The sequence below is a fragment of the Globicephala melas genome, chromosome 13, assembly GCF_963455315.2.
Source record: "Globicephala melas chromosome 13, mGloMel1.2, whole genome shotgun sequence".
NCBI classification, from domain to species: Eukaryota; Metazoa; Chordata; class Mammalia; order Artiodactyla; family Delphinidae; genus Globicephala; species Globicephala melas.
Window position 1 is genome coordinate 78,365,928 of NC_083326.1, and position 13,014 is coordinate 78,378,941.

General features: G+C 50.6%; 1 protein-coding gene across 4 annotated transcripts in view; it reads right to left on the reverse strand.

The window, feature by feature from the left end:
- KSR2 (kinase suppressor of ras 2) overlaps window positions 1-13,014 on the reverse strand; it is a 404,863-nt gene that overhangs the window by 159,477 nt on the left and 232,372 nt on the right. For all 4 annotated transcript variants that reach the window (XM_060310061.1, XM_060310063.1, XM_060310060.1 and 1 more), the window contains one exon: window positions 11,235-11,419. In XM_060310061.1, the coding sequence (XP_060166044.1) occupies window positions 11,235-11,419 (185 nt within the window). The remainder of the gene's footprint in view (window positions 1-11,234; window positions 11,420-13,014) is intronic.

Genomic DNA, 13,014 nt, shown 5'->3' on the forward strand with positions numbered 1-13,014 from the left:
CTTCTTATTTCACAGCCAGCTGGAAGTCGACGGTGAAGGGGAAAAGAAAGATTTCTGACACCCTCTGAAAGTAGGAATCTCAAGTCGACAGAAAAGGAAATAATATTCATCAATTAGGTTCATTCCCTTTTTCTGAATTAGTAATCGTTCATCCCCCTGGCTACTCAATGAGGAGAGAAACAAGTGAGAGCATGAATCACAGGTACCCAACCCACTGATCAGTGGCTTTTTATAGGGGCAGTTGTTGCTCTTGCCTGCTCAGCATCCCTGTTCTGGGAGTTACATCATCCAGGTGTTCCTTGGAGATCTATTCCCCTTCATCGCAATCCAATTGGTTCAGTGGGGTTGATGCACTTAGATCTATAAAGATGGAAGCCCGAAGCAGCCAAGGGTCACCATGAAGGGAGAGCCTAACTGAGAACGACACCCATAAGGAGGAAAGCAGGACTGTGAGATGGGAGAGAAAAAGAACATGGCTTGATGACACTGAGTTCCTGGATCCAGCCATTCCTGAAGCCCTTGTTTATGTCTAGATTTTTTTTCAGTACCTAAACCAGAAAGTTCCCTTTTATTTGCTGAAGCTGGTATGTGGTGGGTCTCTGCACCAGAAAAAGCCCTGACAAATGCAGTCTTGGAGGTCTCTAAGCCAGGTACCCCTCTTTCGCCAATAACCCCCACTCCTTTGTCCAGGTTCTGTGGGATTTCCAAAAGGATGAGAAACTGGGTACCAAAGGGCTGCTGCCTCTGTCCAGATGCCTGGATCCCCCACACCATACATCTGAATTAAGTTTACACGTGAGCAGAGGCTGTATTGTCCTTGGTGCAAACCTCGATTTCATAGTCTGCCTCCCCATCCAATGCCCATGGAAACAGAATCCCAGACTGCTCAGAAAGGGTTGTGAAGGGGCAGTCACCTCAGTGTGGATGAGCTGGGCTGTGGGCATGGCAGCCCCCGACAGGAAATGGGGCCTTGGAGAAAAACATTGGTTTTTCATGGGGACCAAGTGGCCTCATTAAATAAGGTGAGTGGAGAAGCCTCACCAAAAACCACACTGCTTCAGTTCTGTGTGTGTATGTAACATATATAACGTATATGTGTTATATATAACAGATACACACATTAGTAACATTGTATAAATAGTAATTGCTGACACTTGTTGCCTGCTCACCAGGTGCCTGGCCCTGTGCTAGCAGTTTACAGGCGTTCTCTCATTTAATCTTACAACTGCCCTATGAGGGAGACCCGACCGTTCTCCTAACTTTGCAGATGAGAAACAGCAGCTCAGAGACCTCACTCACCCGAGGCCTCCCAGCCAGTAGGGGGCAAAGCTGGGCTCTGAAACGCGGTCTTGTTTAGCTCTGAAGTCTGAGCCCAAGTCAGCCCACTGCCTGTTTTGTAAATAAAGCTTTATTGGGACACAGCCCTGCCCCTTCGGTTACCTAAGGCTGTGTTCACGACACTATCGAAGAGTTAGTCGTTGAGACTGTCGACTTGCAAAGCTGGAAGGAAATATTTGCTCTCTGGACCTTTACAGAAAAAGTAGCTGAGCCCTGGCCTAAGTATTCGCAGCGGCTGCTGTGGTTTCCAGGAAGTGCTGAGGCTAAAGGCGGCACGGAAATGCCGGGATTTCCCCAGGCCAGCAGGGATGGGGGGCTGGGACAGGTCCCCTGAGGCCTAGGAAGCAGCCTGTTCTTTGGAGAAGGAGGACGCTTCCCACTCAAAAGGAGTAACAGATAGGTAAAATGCCTGGGATGGAAGTTAGAGTTATCAGAGCTACACCCTAGAGCAGGACAGCCTGTGTGGCACTTGAGTGACAGGAAAGGTCAGGAGGGGAGCCCGGGAGCACGGTCCTGGGGATGAGAAGAAGAGCAGACCCTACGTCTGTGAAAAGAAAAGAAGTAGCAAAGGACATGTCGTTTATGGCAGGTATGGGCACAGGGACCCGAACAGCCCACAAGGACTGATACACTCAGTATCACACTTTACATATCAGGAATTCAATCAGTAGTGATGGTTCCATTTAGGTATGGTGGGGGGTGGACTGATGTCCAGCAGAAACCAGGGAGGACCAAAGTTGACCGAAACCCCAACGCTGTATAATAGTATCGATGACCACAGCAACACAGGTGAGGCTTCCTAGGCAGCAGGCACGGTGCTCAGCATCCTCTTATTTCATCCTGATAACCACTCTGCAAGAAAGGCCTATTAGGCCCATTTTGAGGATGGGGAAACTGAGGCTCAGAGGTGTTAGCTAATAAATGGCAGAAATGAGATTCAAACCCAGGTTTGTGTAACTCTCAATTCCGTGCCTGGCTAATGCCAGGATGCTACGGCTTCACCTTGAGAGTGGAGCTGAGTCTCCTCCTGGAACCGGGGGTTAACCTTCCCTGGCAGGTTGTGTGCTTCCTGGAGACCCTCCAGGAGTGTCAGGGGGATAGAAAAGAAATTCCTTGCCAGGGATCACTGAGAAACACAGCCCAAGGGAGACACAAAAAGGAAAGGGTTGTCTGTACAATAGGGGAGACGTGGCCCCACCATCTTGGATCATGAATTAATCTGGCCAGGAAGATGCTCCTCAAAGCCCCTGAGGACAGGGACCCTCGTTAATCATTTTCACTCTAATGGACACTGATTGTCAGCTTCCCCAGCATTCATGTTCCATTTTTAGGCAAAATCCTCCATTTCTAAGCCCAAAAGTAAAGATCACAGCCCAGGGTTAAGCCAGTAAATTTCCATCCCATTTCCCTGGCCCTACCAGTTGGTTCAGAGGTGGCATGTGGTCACGCTGGTTGACTCAGTGAATCTCAGACTTAAACAATCTCATTCCTTTACTGTGGACCAGAAGAGGGAAGGGGCTGAGACTCCTAAGGCCATATCGCCACCACATGGAAAGCCTAAGGGTGAAGCCATACCTGGAGAAGAGCAGAGCTGAGAGATACGGAGTCCTGACATGAACTGAGCCCCTAGATCCAGCCAAGCCTGAAGCTCACGCAACCCCTGGACTTTTCAGCTACATGTGCCAATAAATGACCTTGACACTAAAAAAAAAAGCTCAAGTTTGTTTACTGTCACTTGAAACCAAGACACATGTCCATGCTACCACCATCGTACAGCGATAACGACCTGCTTATCTTCTGATTAACAAAATAGTTTTTGGCAGTTTTGCTTGGGAGCCTGCTTCTCTGGTCAGTTAAAGCAGGAAAGCCATCCGTAAAATCCCAAAGACTACATCGAAGTCTAGCCACTTCAGCTCCTGCCTCAGTGATGCCCAAACCAGCCAGCTCTACAGCTCTGGAGGGCAACACGCAGAATCCTCTCTCCTTTGCTCTCTAGATCCTGAGTAGCTGAAGGCCCACAATACTGGCCACAAAGTGAACGCTCAAAAATGGTACTGTCCGTTCAAAAACACTTATTTGTGCAGGAGGGGTTGTTACTAGGACAAAGGCACAATCAGACACAGGTCCTGATGACAGGGAACGGGATGCCCGTGCTGCCAGTGTGTACCTGACTGAGAATCAGGGCTCACTCCAAGAAGCACAGATGCCCCCCCTGGCTCCTAGCACCAACCACTTGCCAACCGATTTTTGCTGCCACAATTCCTGGTGGGAGCAATCATAACAAAAGGTCTAAGGTTGCCCATTGCATGCTGAGCCCAAACTCTTTGTGCTAAGAAAGGAATTCCAAAATATACGGGCCGATCAGAGAAGAGGGAGTTGATAAAAATCCAGCAGTAGGGGCTTCCCTGGTGGTGCAGTGGTTGAGAGTCTGCCTGCCAATGCAGGGGACATGAGTTCGAGCCCTGGTCTGGGAGGATCCCACATGCCGTGGAGCAACTGGGCCCGTGAGCCACAATTAATGAGCCCGCGCGTCTGGAGCCTGTGCTCCGCAACAAGAGAGGCCGCGACAGTGAGAGGCTCGCGCACCGCGATGAAGAGTGGCCCCTGCTTGGCACAACTAGAGAAAGCCCTCGCACAGAAATGAAGACCCAACACAGCCATAAATTAATTAATTAATTAATTAATCCAGCAGTAGCCTCACATAAAACATACATACCTACCTGCATGCACTCCCCCGACACACACACACACAGCACCAGTGCCCCCGTACACACAAAACATGTCATCTTTTAAATGAAGGCACTGTTTCCCTCCTCTCGGGCACTTTCAGTAGCACTTTCAGAAGCTTCAGTTTTGCAACCATCTTGGTGTAACGGAGAGAACCATTAGTTAGGCCCCAGGAGACCTAGGTTCAAACCCCAGCTCTGTAATCCTGGGCAAGGCCCTTCCACTCTCTGGCCTCAGTTTCTCCATCTGTAAAATGAGAGCTTGCACTCAGTGATTTTTGAGGCACCTACCAGTTGCAACCTCCATGATTCTAGAGCAGAGGTCAAAAACTGGGAACCCCAAGACCAAATAAGGACCCACAAGCCCATGGGGTTATTTAAACTGGTTCACGCATCGTTGAAAGATTTTTCACTGGGTGCTTACATTTTAAAACTGGGAGCCTTCTCATAAACGTCACAGTCTCTGACTTCTTTTGAAAAAGTCAAAGATCTGGCAGCCCTGGGCCCACAAAGAGGGTCTGCACAAGGTAAAACACAGCACGACTTACACAGAAGTCCTGCCAAGACTGCACGGCCTGAGTCTAACCGTGAGAAGAGATCAGACAAACCCACCCTGAGGGACATTCTGTAAAGTAGCTGGTCCCTGCTCTTCAGAAATATCAAAGTCACAAATGACAAGGGCTAAGGAACTGTTCCTTGACACAAGCCCTTGACACAACCGCTAAATGCAGTAGGTGACCCCATACTGAATCCTGCGCCAGAAAAAAAAAATGCTCTAAAGGATGCTATTGAGACAAATTGCTGAAATTGGAAGATGGTTAGATGACAGTCTTATCAGATAAGTTTACTACATCTGGTAACTCTGTGTGGCTATATGAGAGAGTATACAACCTAGCCTCAAATGGTCCACCAAAAGGAAGGAGGGGGAGAGAGAGAGAGAGAGAGAGAGAGAGAGAGAGAGAGAGAGGGAGAAAGCAGGGTTGGGGGCGGGGGAACTGGAGAGAAGAAGCAAATGTAAACAAATGTTAAAAACTAGTGATTCTGAGTTTAAGGGGTACAGGAATCCTCTGTACTGTTTTTGCAACTTTTCTGTAAGTTTGAAACTATTTCCAAAAGAAGCTTTAAAAAAAATGACATATAACCGAGTGATGCTCAAATGTTCACATGCAAAATCCCCTGGAGGGCTGGTGAAAACAGAGAATCCTAGACACTCCCCAGGGCTTCTGATGCAGTGGGTCTGGAAGGAGGAAAGTAAGAATTTGCATTTCTCACGAGCTTTCAGGTGGTGCTGCTCTGGGACAAGCTTTGAGCACCACAACCTGGTACAACCTAGTTTAAATTGTGGAAGTGTCCACCAGAAGAAGCAGACACAGAAAGGGTTTTTAAAAAGCAGGATTGGGGGCTTCTCTGGTGGTGCAGTGGTGGAGAGTCCACCTGCCGATGCAGGGGACACGGGTTCGTGCCCCGGTCCGGGAAGATCCCACATGCCGCGGAGCGGCTGGGCCCGTGAGCCATGGCCGCTGAGCCTGCGCGTCCGGAGCCTGTGCTCTGCAATGGGAGGGGCCACAACAGTGAGAGGCCCGCGTACCGCAAAAAAAAAAAAAAAAAAAAAAAAGCAGGATTGGGAGAGGGATGGTGCAAGGAACGAATGTTTCATTATGAAACTTTCTGTATCATTTCACTTGTTCCCAGGTGTATATATCTGAACGCCTGTACAGCACCTACACCAGCACCTGCCTGGCAAGGGCAGAAGGTCAGTACGCGTTAGCAACCTGCTGGTTTCTAAATATAGCAGAGATGCCAGGTGACGTGGGACACGGGTGCTTCTTGTGTCTCCTGGGTGAGGGCAGTAGGAGCAGGCCTTCTGCTGGCTCATTCTTGGGGAGAAAAGTCCTTCAGGTCACTCCAACAGGATATATGTTTTCCCCTTGGAATTGCCACCACTGAATCAGGTCAGACACAAATTTCTCAAAATCTCTCCTGATTCGGAGATGAGAATATGGTTCAGGCAGCCAATTTTTGTCAAGACACACACTCCTCCTACCCCTCTTCCGGGCGGAGGGAGGGTAATGAACCTTGGTCTCAAGGATCATTAAACCGCAATATATAATCACCCCCATCCTGAGTCTCTGTCCAACCCTCCCAGTGCCTGGTTCCTTGGGAGGCCACAGCTCGGCTTCATCAGTCTTTATTGCTACCTGCTGCTGCCACCCTAACACATCAGGCTTCTGACTCAGCCTCAGGGCACAGGAGGCCGGGCCCTCAACTGAGGGTCAGCTACCTGTCGCTGTGTCTCCAGGACAAAGAACAGGAGCTGCTTGGAGAAGAGATGAGAAGAGGGCATGGTGAGCTGGGACGAGGCGAGGGCATGCTGTCTTTCAAACACCTGGTAAAGGACAGTATTTCATAAGATCAGGGCCTCGTATCAAACTCCAGCTGGTGCCACTGGGGCCAAGGTGGGGATGTCCGGGTGTCATCAGTCACTTGCTGGCTTTTGTAGCTGCTGCCCTGAAGTGCTCAACCTCCCACCCCCAGGCAGCTAATAAACTCCCAGAAAACTGCAGGTGGCAAAAGTCCCCCATCATTCCTCACCTTCCACCAAAGATGTTCAGGATGACATCTTTTGGCCACGTTCTGCAGCTGCCTGGTCCCCACAGGAATGGCTACCACCCGGCACGGTGGGGCCCCGAAACATCAGCACCAGAGTCCGGCGGGGTCGTAGTTTGCCAGCCAACACGGGTGCTGATCGCTAAGCAGGCACAACGCTCTGGTGAACAAGACGCATCCTTGGAGCAAGGCTGGCCCCCACCATACAATCCCCCAACTAAGCAAGGGTGCCAGAGAGAAACCTTGAACAAGTGAAGCTCCCTACTTGTTGAGCAAGCAAGTTCCAGTGGAGACAGCGTGGCCATTTCACACCCCAGCACTGCAGGCGGGCGGATTCAGAATGACTGCAAACTCCACCTCCTTCCTGGCCTGTGACCTCGGGCCAGTTACTTAAATCTCTCAGCCCCAGTTTCTTCATCTGTAAAATGGGGATCATAATAGTACCTACCTGATGGAGGACTGTGAAGCTTAAACAAAATAATAGAAGTAAATTGCCTCTCCTGAACTGATGATGCTTGGGGCATTGGCAACGCACAATAAAAGCCATTGCTATTATTACCATTATTTTCATCACTGTTACAAGCTATCCCATCACATAATGTACAGCAATAGCTCCCCGAGCTACCCTTTATTGAGATTCAGTGCTCTAAGCTCTGGCCCCTGTGCTAGGAAATTTACATGATTTCCTCATTTTGTCCTCACTACATCCTTGCCGGGTAGAAACAGGCCCACAGGGTTCAGTGATGTGCCCAAAGATATGTCAGCCACCACTTAGTTGCTATAAACCCCAAATCACTTCTGCCAGCCAGTAATGAATGATGCTGTAGGTGGCATTTTTTTCATTCTGAAGAAGTCTCTTTATAGGGATCATAGAGGCTACCTAAGTCAGCTGGGATCAGAGATGCCCTCCAACGAGCCAAAGACACACAGCTCATTGGACCAAAAATGGTCCAAGGGTGGAGGGCATCCAATCAGATACCACAGGGGTAACATAGCATGCATGAAGGCAGCATGGAATAAATAACTACAGCGAGGATGGAGAGGTAAGTCCGTGGTTCTCTACTTCTCTGGGAAACAGGTTCACCCCTGAGTCAGCATCTTCCACACTGAGCAGCAGAGTCTAATACCTTATGTTTCGTCCATAGCTAACCTTAGAAACAGATTCCTCAGAAGCCAGGGCTCCTTCTACCTCCCTCCCTCCCCCTGTTTGTCACCCCCAGACCAAGGAAGGAGGATGAAGCCCCAAGGAGGTAAGTGCTTCTCGCAGCCCATCCGAGGTGGCTAGGCACCCCAAGGGTCCAAGACTCGGCCACTCTGCAGCTGGAATCTTCCCAGTGCTGACTCCAGGCATTACCATCAGGGGTAACGAGATACAGGATCACCACCCTTACAGCACAGCCAGAGCCAGAGCTGACTGTGACAAACGGGAGGACAGACTCAGACTGGCAGGGACACAGCCTCAGAGGCTCCCTTGGCTGGGTCATGGGAGGAAGGCTGGCACTGGGGCCCAGAGGCAGGAAGTTCTCCTCTGCAACTCAGAGTGACATGAGATCGGGACTGTAGGAAGCATGGGGGAGCCGGTGCCAGCAGCTGTGTTCTCCCAACAGCCCTGGCCTGGAGACTCCAAAATCAGCATTCTAAGTGAGTCAAAAGATCTGCCTAGGAAAAGCCACTTTGCATACTCACTGGGTAAGCCTTAGGGTTTCTAGGCTCTGGAATGGACCTGCGTGGAGTCTCTTATTGTACAGTTGGGGAAACTGAAACCCAGATAGAGACAGGAAGACGGGATGCATTTGGGTTCAAAATCTACAACACGGGCAAGATCACTGACCTTTCGGAGCCTCAGTTTCCTGATCTGTAACATGGGAATGACGATGTCTGCCTCAGAGTGCAGTGAATCTTAACTGTCACAATGCAGCTGATGTGCTCAGCAGGGACAAAGGTCATACAGACAATCGGTGACAACACTGAGACTTCAGCAGAGAGAGTCTCATTTCCTGACCTGGAGCCTATTCCAACAGGCTGCCTCTGTTTCTATCATTTGTTAGGATCGAAGAAAAGGGGACTGGTCCATAGGGGTCCAGCTAATATTTGGGTTACACACTTGTTCCCCCACTGAGACTAAAGTGCTATCTTTCTCCTTCCTGGGAGATCAGAGCATCCTCTCTGCATACAAGGACCAGGACTGTCCAAAGAGACAATGGTGCTTCTAGGGCATCTTAGTATCAGGAGCTGATTTTAATTCAGAACTTTGCTCCTGCCCACAGGCAAGCAGACAAGCCTCTCCTCTCAGATGCACATGGGGCAGGCATGAAAAGTGGGGAGCTATGGCGAATCCTTACAAAACCCTGGCAGAAGCAGAGGTCTGAGAGTGCAAGTCTGTGGGTTGTGGTTTTGTTTTTTTTTCTTTTTTCCAGCAAGCTGGAAATGTTTCTACTCTGGCCAGAATTAAAGTGCAGGGCTATGGTCAAGCCCTCTGAGGTGGCCATGCTGACATTCACTCATGGGATGGCGATGCACGAAGACAGATGGCTGCTGGAAGCAGCCACCCAGCATCACGCCAAGGTAAATTCCAAGCACTCTTAGGGCCGTAAGGAAGTGGGGAGTGTGAACTGAAAGGCATTTAGCCACTGCCTCAAAATTAACCATAGAGCCAGAGGATGGAAACGCTACTAGGCTAAGGAGCCAATAAACATCAGAACAACAGCTATCATTTATCAGGCACTTAGTCTGTGCCAACTACTGTGCAGACAACATGACAAATGTGAGCTGATCTAATCTTCACAACCATCTATGGCGTGAAGCTATTGTTATCCCCATTTTACAGATGAAGGAAACTGAGGCTCAGAGAGGCTCTTGACTTGCTCGAGGTCCGCACAGTGCTCCAAAGTAACAGAACAGGGACTGGAACCCAGGCAGCTCCCTCCAGGGCCGTGACACCCTGCCCCACCCTGCTGTCATTACACATCGGATATGTCATCCCCTTTTTTCTCCTCCAGGCTCACCCCGCAGCCCTCTGACTGCCACGCAGGCCCACCCACCGTCATGGAGTGTTTCTAGTCTCTCTGACGGTGATTTCTCTTGACAAATTGATAAATTGGCCCCTTCTGGCGTCGACGTGTGTCATGAGTACTATTTTAGTTTGCTTGATTCAGGGCCTCTACCCTCTGGGCACTGAGATAAGCCAGGCTCTGGAACTCATCCTAACTGATGTCCACACAAGTCTCTTCTGGTACCAGACCCCCCACTGATGCCTGCAGTGGACTCATGAGACACGTCTGTGGCTTGTGAACTGAGTTCACGGTTCTGCCCCGGGCCAACCATCCAGCTGGGCTAAGGCAGAGGTTCTGAACCCAACAGTCTTGACACTGGACATTTGTGTTGGATGTCACGTGTGCAGTGTTCCAGGGAGAAAATGAATAGATTGCATCCAATTCTTAAAGGGCCCATGGCCTCCCTAAAAACAGTTTTAAAACCCTTACGTAAAGATAAAGAATAGAACCCCACATTTAGAGAAAGGTATCCCACTGGGTATTTGAGGAACTTGGTTATCAAATCAGGCATGATAGATAAGCTTGTATACTCTGGAGTGAGAAAGAATCAGATTCAAATCCTGACTCAACTACTCCATAGCTGTGCGACTTTAGGCAATTCTTTGATGTCCCGGGGCCTCAGTTTCCTCATCTATACAATGGGAATAATCCATCTGTACCACTGATTATTGCAAGAACTAAATGATACCACACATGTGGGTGAGTAGCACATACTGGTGCTCAGGAAACAACACTTATCATTTATCAGAGCATCAACATGTGGACGCAGTCTGGCTGTATTAAGGGCAAGGGGCTCTTTCCTACAAATTCTAGCACCCCTCCTCTTCCTGAGTCCCAGGCAATAAAGTTTTTGTTTTGGCTGGAAGACTGGTTGGGCTTTTTTCAGGGGACCCCCTCTGACCACATCTGTGCCTGTTCAGCAAAAGGGGCCTCTAGGCAGAGAAGATTAAACACCTTCTGAAACCTCAGCTCTTGATCACCAGAAAGTTCCATTTCCTCTCCCAGGAATAACCACTTTGCTGCAAAATTCATGGGAGCAGAATGTAAGCCACTCCAGGCCACGCTCAGCCCAGTTTGAACCCAAATCCATCTTTGAGATGTAAAGGTTATGCGCATTGACCCGCGGTGGGGGAGAAAATTACAACATTGAATCAGAGATGCCTTATCCACAGCGGCCAGGAAAAAATCCTGTGACCGGACTGCTGAGAAGCAGAGGAGAGAAAAGGCTGATGTTTCCTTTAATGCCCTGCATGCTTGCTCCCCGCTGTCATCCCTACACACCTGCAGGCCTAAAAAGAGGAGGCACATGGAACCAATGACAACAGCCTCCCAATCATGCCCCCTTCTCTCCGAAACCATCCCCAGGGGCATGAGTGGCGCAGGTGGAGGTGGCAGGCGGACCGTGGATGAGGCGTGTTCCGCCCGCATTTCTCAAGTATTTTCGCGGAAGAAAAAGAAGAGCGTGCGCCCCGGGCGCGGAGGGCAGCAGGTGCAGCTGCCGGGGACTTACTTGAGGAGAAGTTGGCCTCGGAGTGGACGGGAGGGGTGGAGGGCAGGAAGGGCGCGTGTCCCACGAAGAAGGAGCGGAGCGAGCGCTCGGACAGCAGCGGGGAGCGCTGCTGGGAGGGGATGTTCTCACAGCTGCCCACGCTGCTGTGGATCTTGAGGTTCAACGGCTTGCTTTTCTTCTTGGCTCTGAAAGGGAGACAGAAAAAGGAAGAGAGGGAAATGTATCCCTAGCACACACAGTGAGAGCGGGGGGGACCCAACCTCCTTAGCGTGGCACCCAGTAACCACGCCCCACCTCCATCTGGCCCTGCCACCCTCTCCGGCTCCCTCCCACTGGGCTCCAGCCACATATTTTGTGCGGCTCCTCACCTCCAGCCCTTGGCTTATGCTCTTCCCACGGCCTGGGAAACCCTCCCCTTCTTTGTCGGGTCAAGGCCCCATATGTTTTTTTACAACTCTGGTGTCCTCTCCTCCAGGAAGCCTTCCTTGACACCCCAGTCCATCCCAACCAGGGTTGAGTGTTCTTCCTACAGGAAGCCTTCCCTGATACTCCCCCTTTCCTCCTGGCTTGGGTTGGTGTTCCTCCTCCATCCTCCTAAAATATTCTCTATATATCTCTGTGGCTGCACTTTCCTATATTTTCCAAATTTGTTCTTTTAGGCTCTGTCTCCCAAGTGGACTGAGGGTCTTTGAGGCCAGTGACTCTGTATTGTTCGTTTCTCCGTCTTTGGCAACCAGCACAGAGCCTGGCACACAGTAGGTGCTCACGAAATGTTTATTAAATGATCGATCTGGATGAAGACGGCCACTCATCACGCTGCATTTTAATTCTCCATCTTCCAGGCCTGTGAGCTCCTTGAGGGTCGGAACCTGTGGTTTTTGTTGCTGGAGCTCTCAGCCCCTAGCTCGGCCCCAGCTGAATAGAATGTACCTCTTGGGCTGGTTCTGAAACATTTCTCCCCTTCCCCAGGAGTTTAGGTGATCAGTTGAAGAGAGTTTGCTCCAAAATTAACCTCACCGCCTTCTCCCCAACCCCCAACTCCCCCAGGGCCCTGTTCAGGTGTGGCCAGGAGTTGGGCGCCCTCTTGTGGCCAAAGCAAACCTGCCTCGCAAATGTTCACAGATCCAGATGGAGGGCCCAGGAAGGGGTGTTCATTTAAGACTAGAGGCCTTCCACAGAGGCAGCCTAAAAGTCACCCTCTCCAGGAGGTCTGCTGCCCTTCAGCTTTAAGGAGTTCAAGTGTGCCTGCAGAGTTGCCCCCCGCGGGGGTCTGCAGCAAGGCCCAGGAAGGCGCCTCCTGCTAGAGCAGCACGCGCTGGCCGGCTCACCCCGAACCGTAGCTGCAGAAGAGCAGGCAGCGGGGGCGGCATTTCATTCCACACGAGCGTCCAGTGGTGGAGAGTCACAGAGGCGTCTACACAGAGGGCGTGCAGTGTAGGAGTTACACTCTCAGGCTTTGGGGTCAGGGAGTCTGGAGCCTGGGTCCTGACTGTGACCTCAGGAAAGTGATCTCACCTTTTCGTGCCTCAGTGTTCTCACCTGGACGATGGGGGAAACCACAGCACCTACCCAAGAAGGATGGATGACGATTCTACGGGATCATGTGCTTGGCACGCGGCCCAGCACAGAATGAGGGTTCAGGTGACCTGATGTTAACGTCACTATGACCAGGTTCGACTGGCTGTCTGTATAGCAGGGGCTTAACCTTGAAGAAGCCAAGCCATGTTTTTCACCTGAAACATCCAGCAGTTCCCTCAACCCACCACGACCCTTGGCAGAT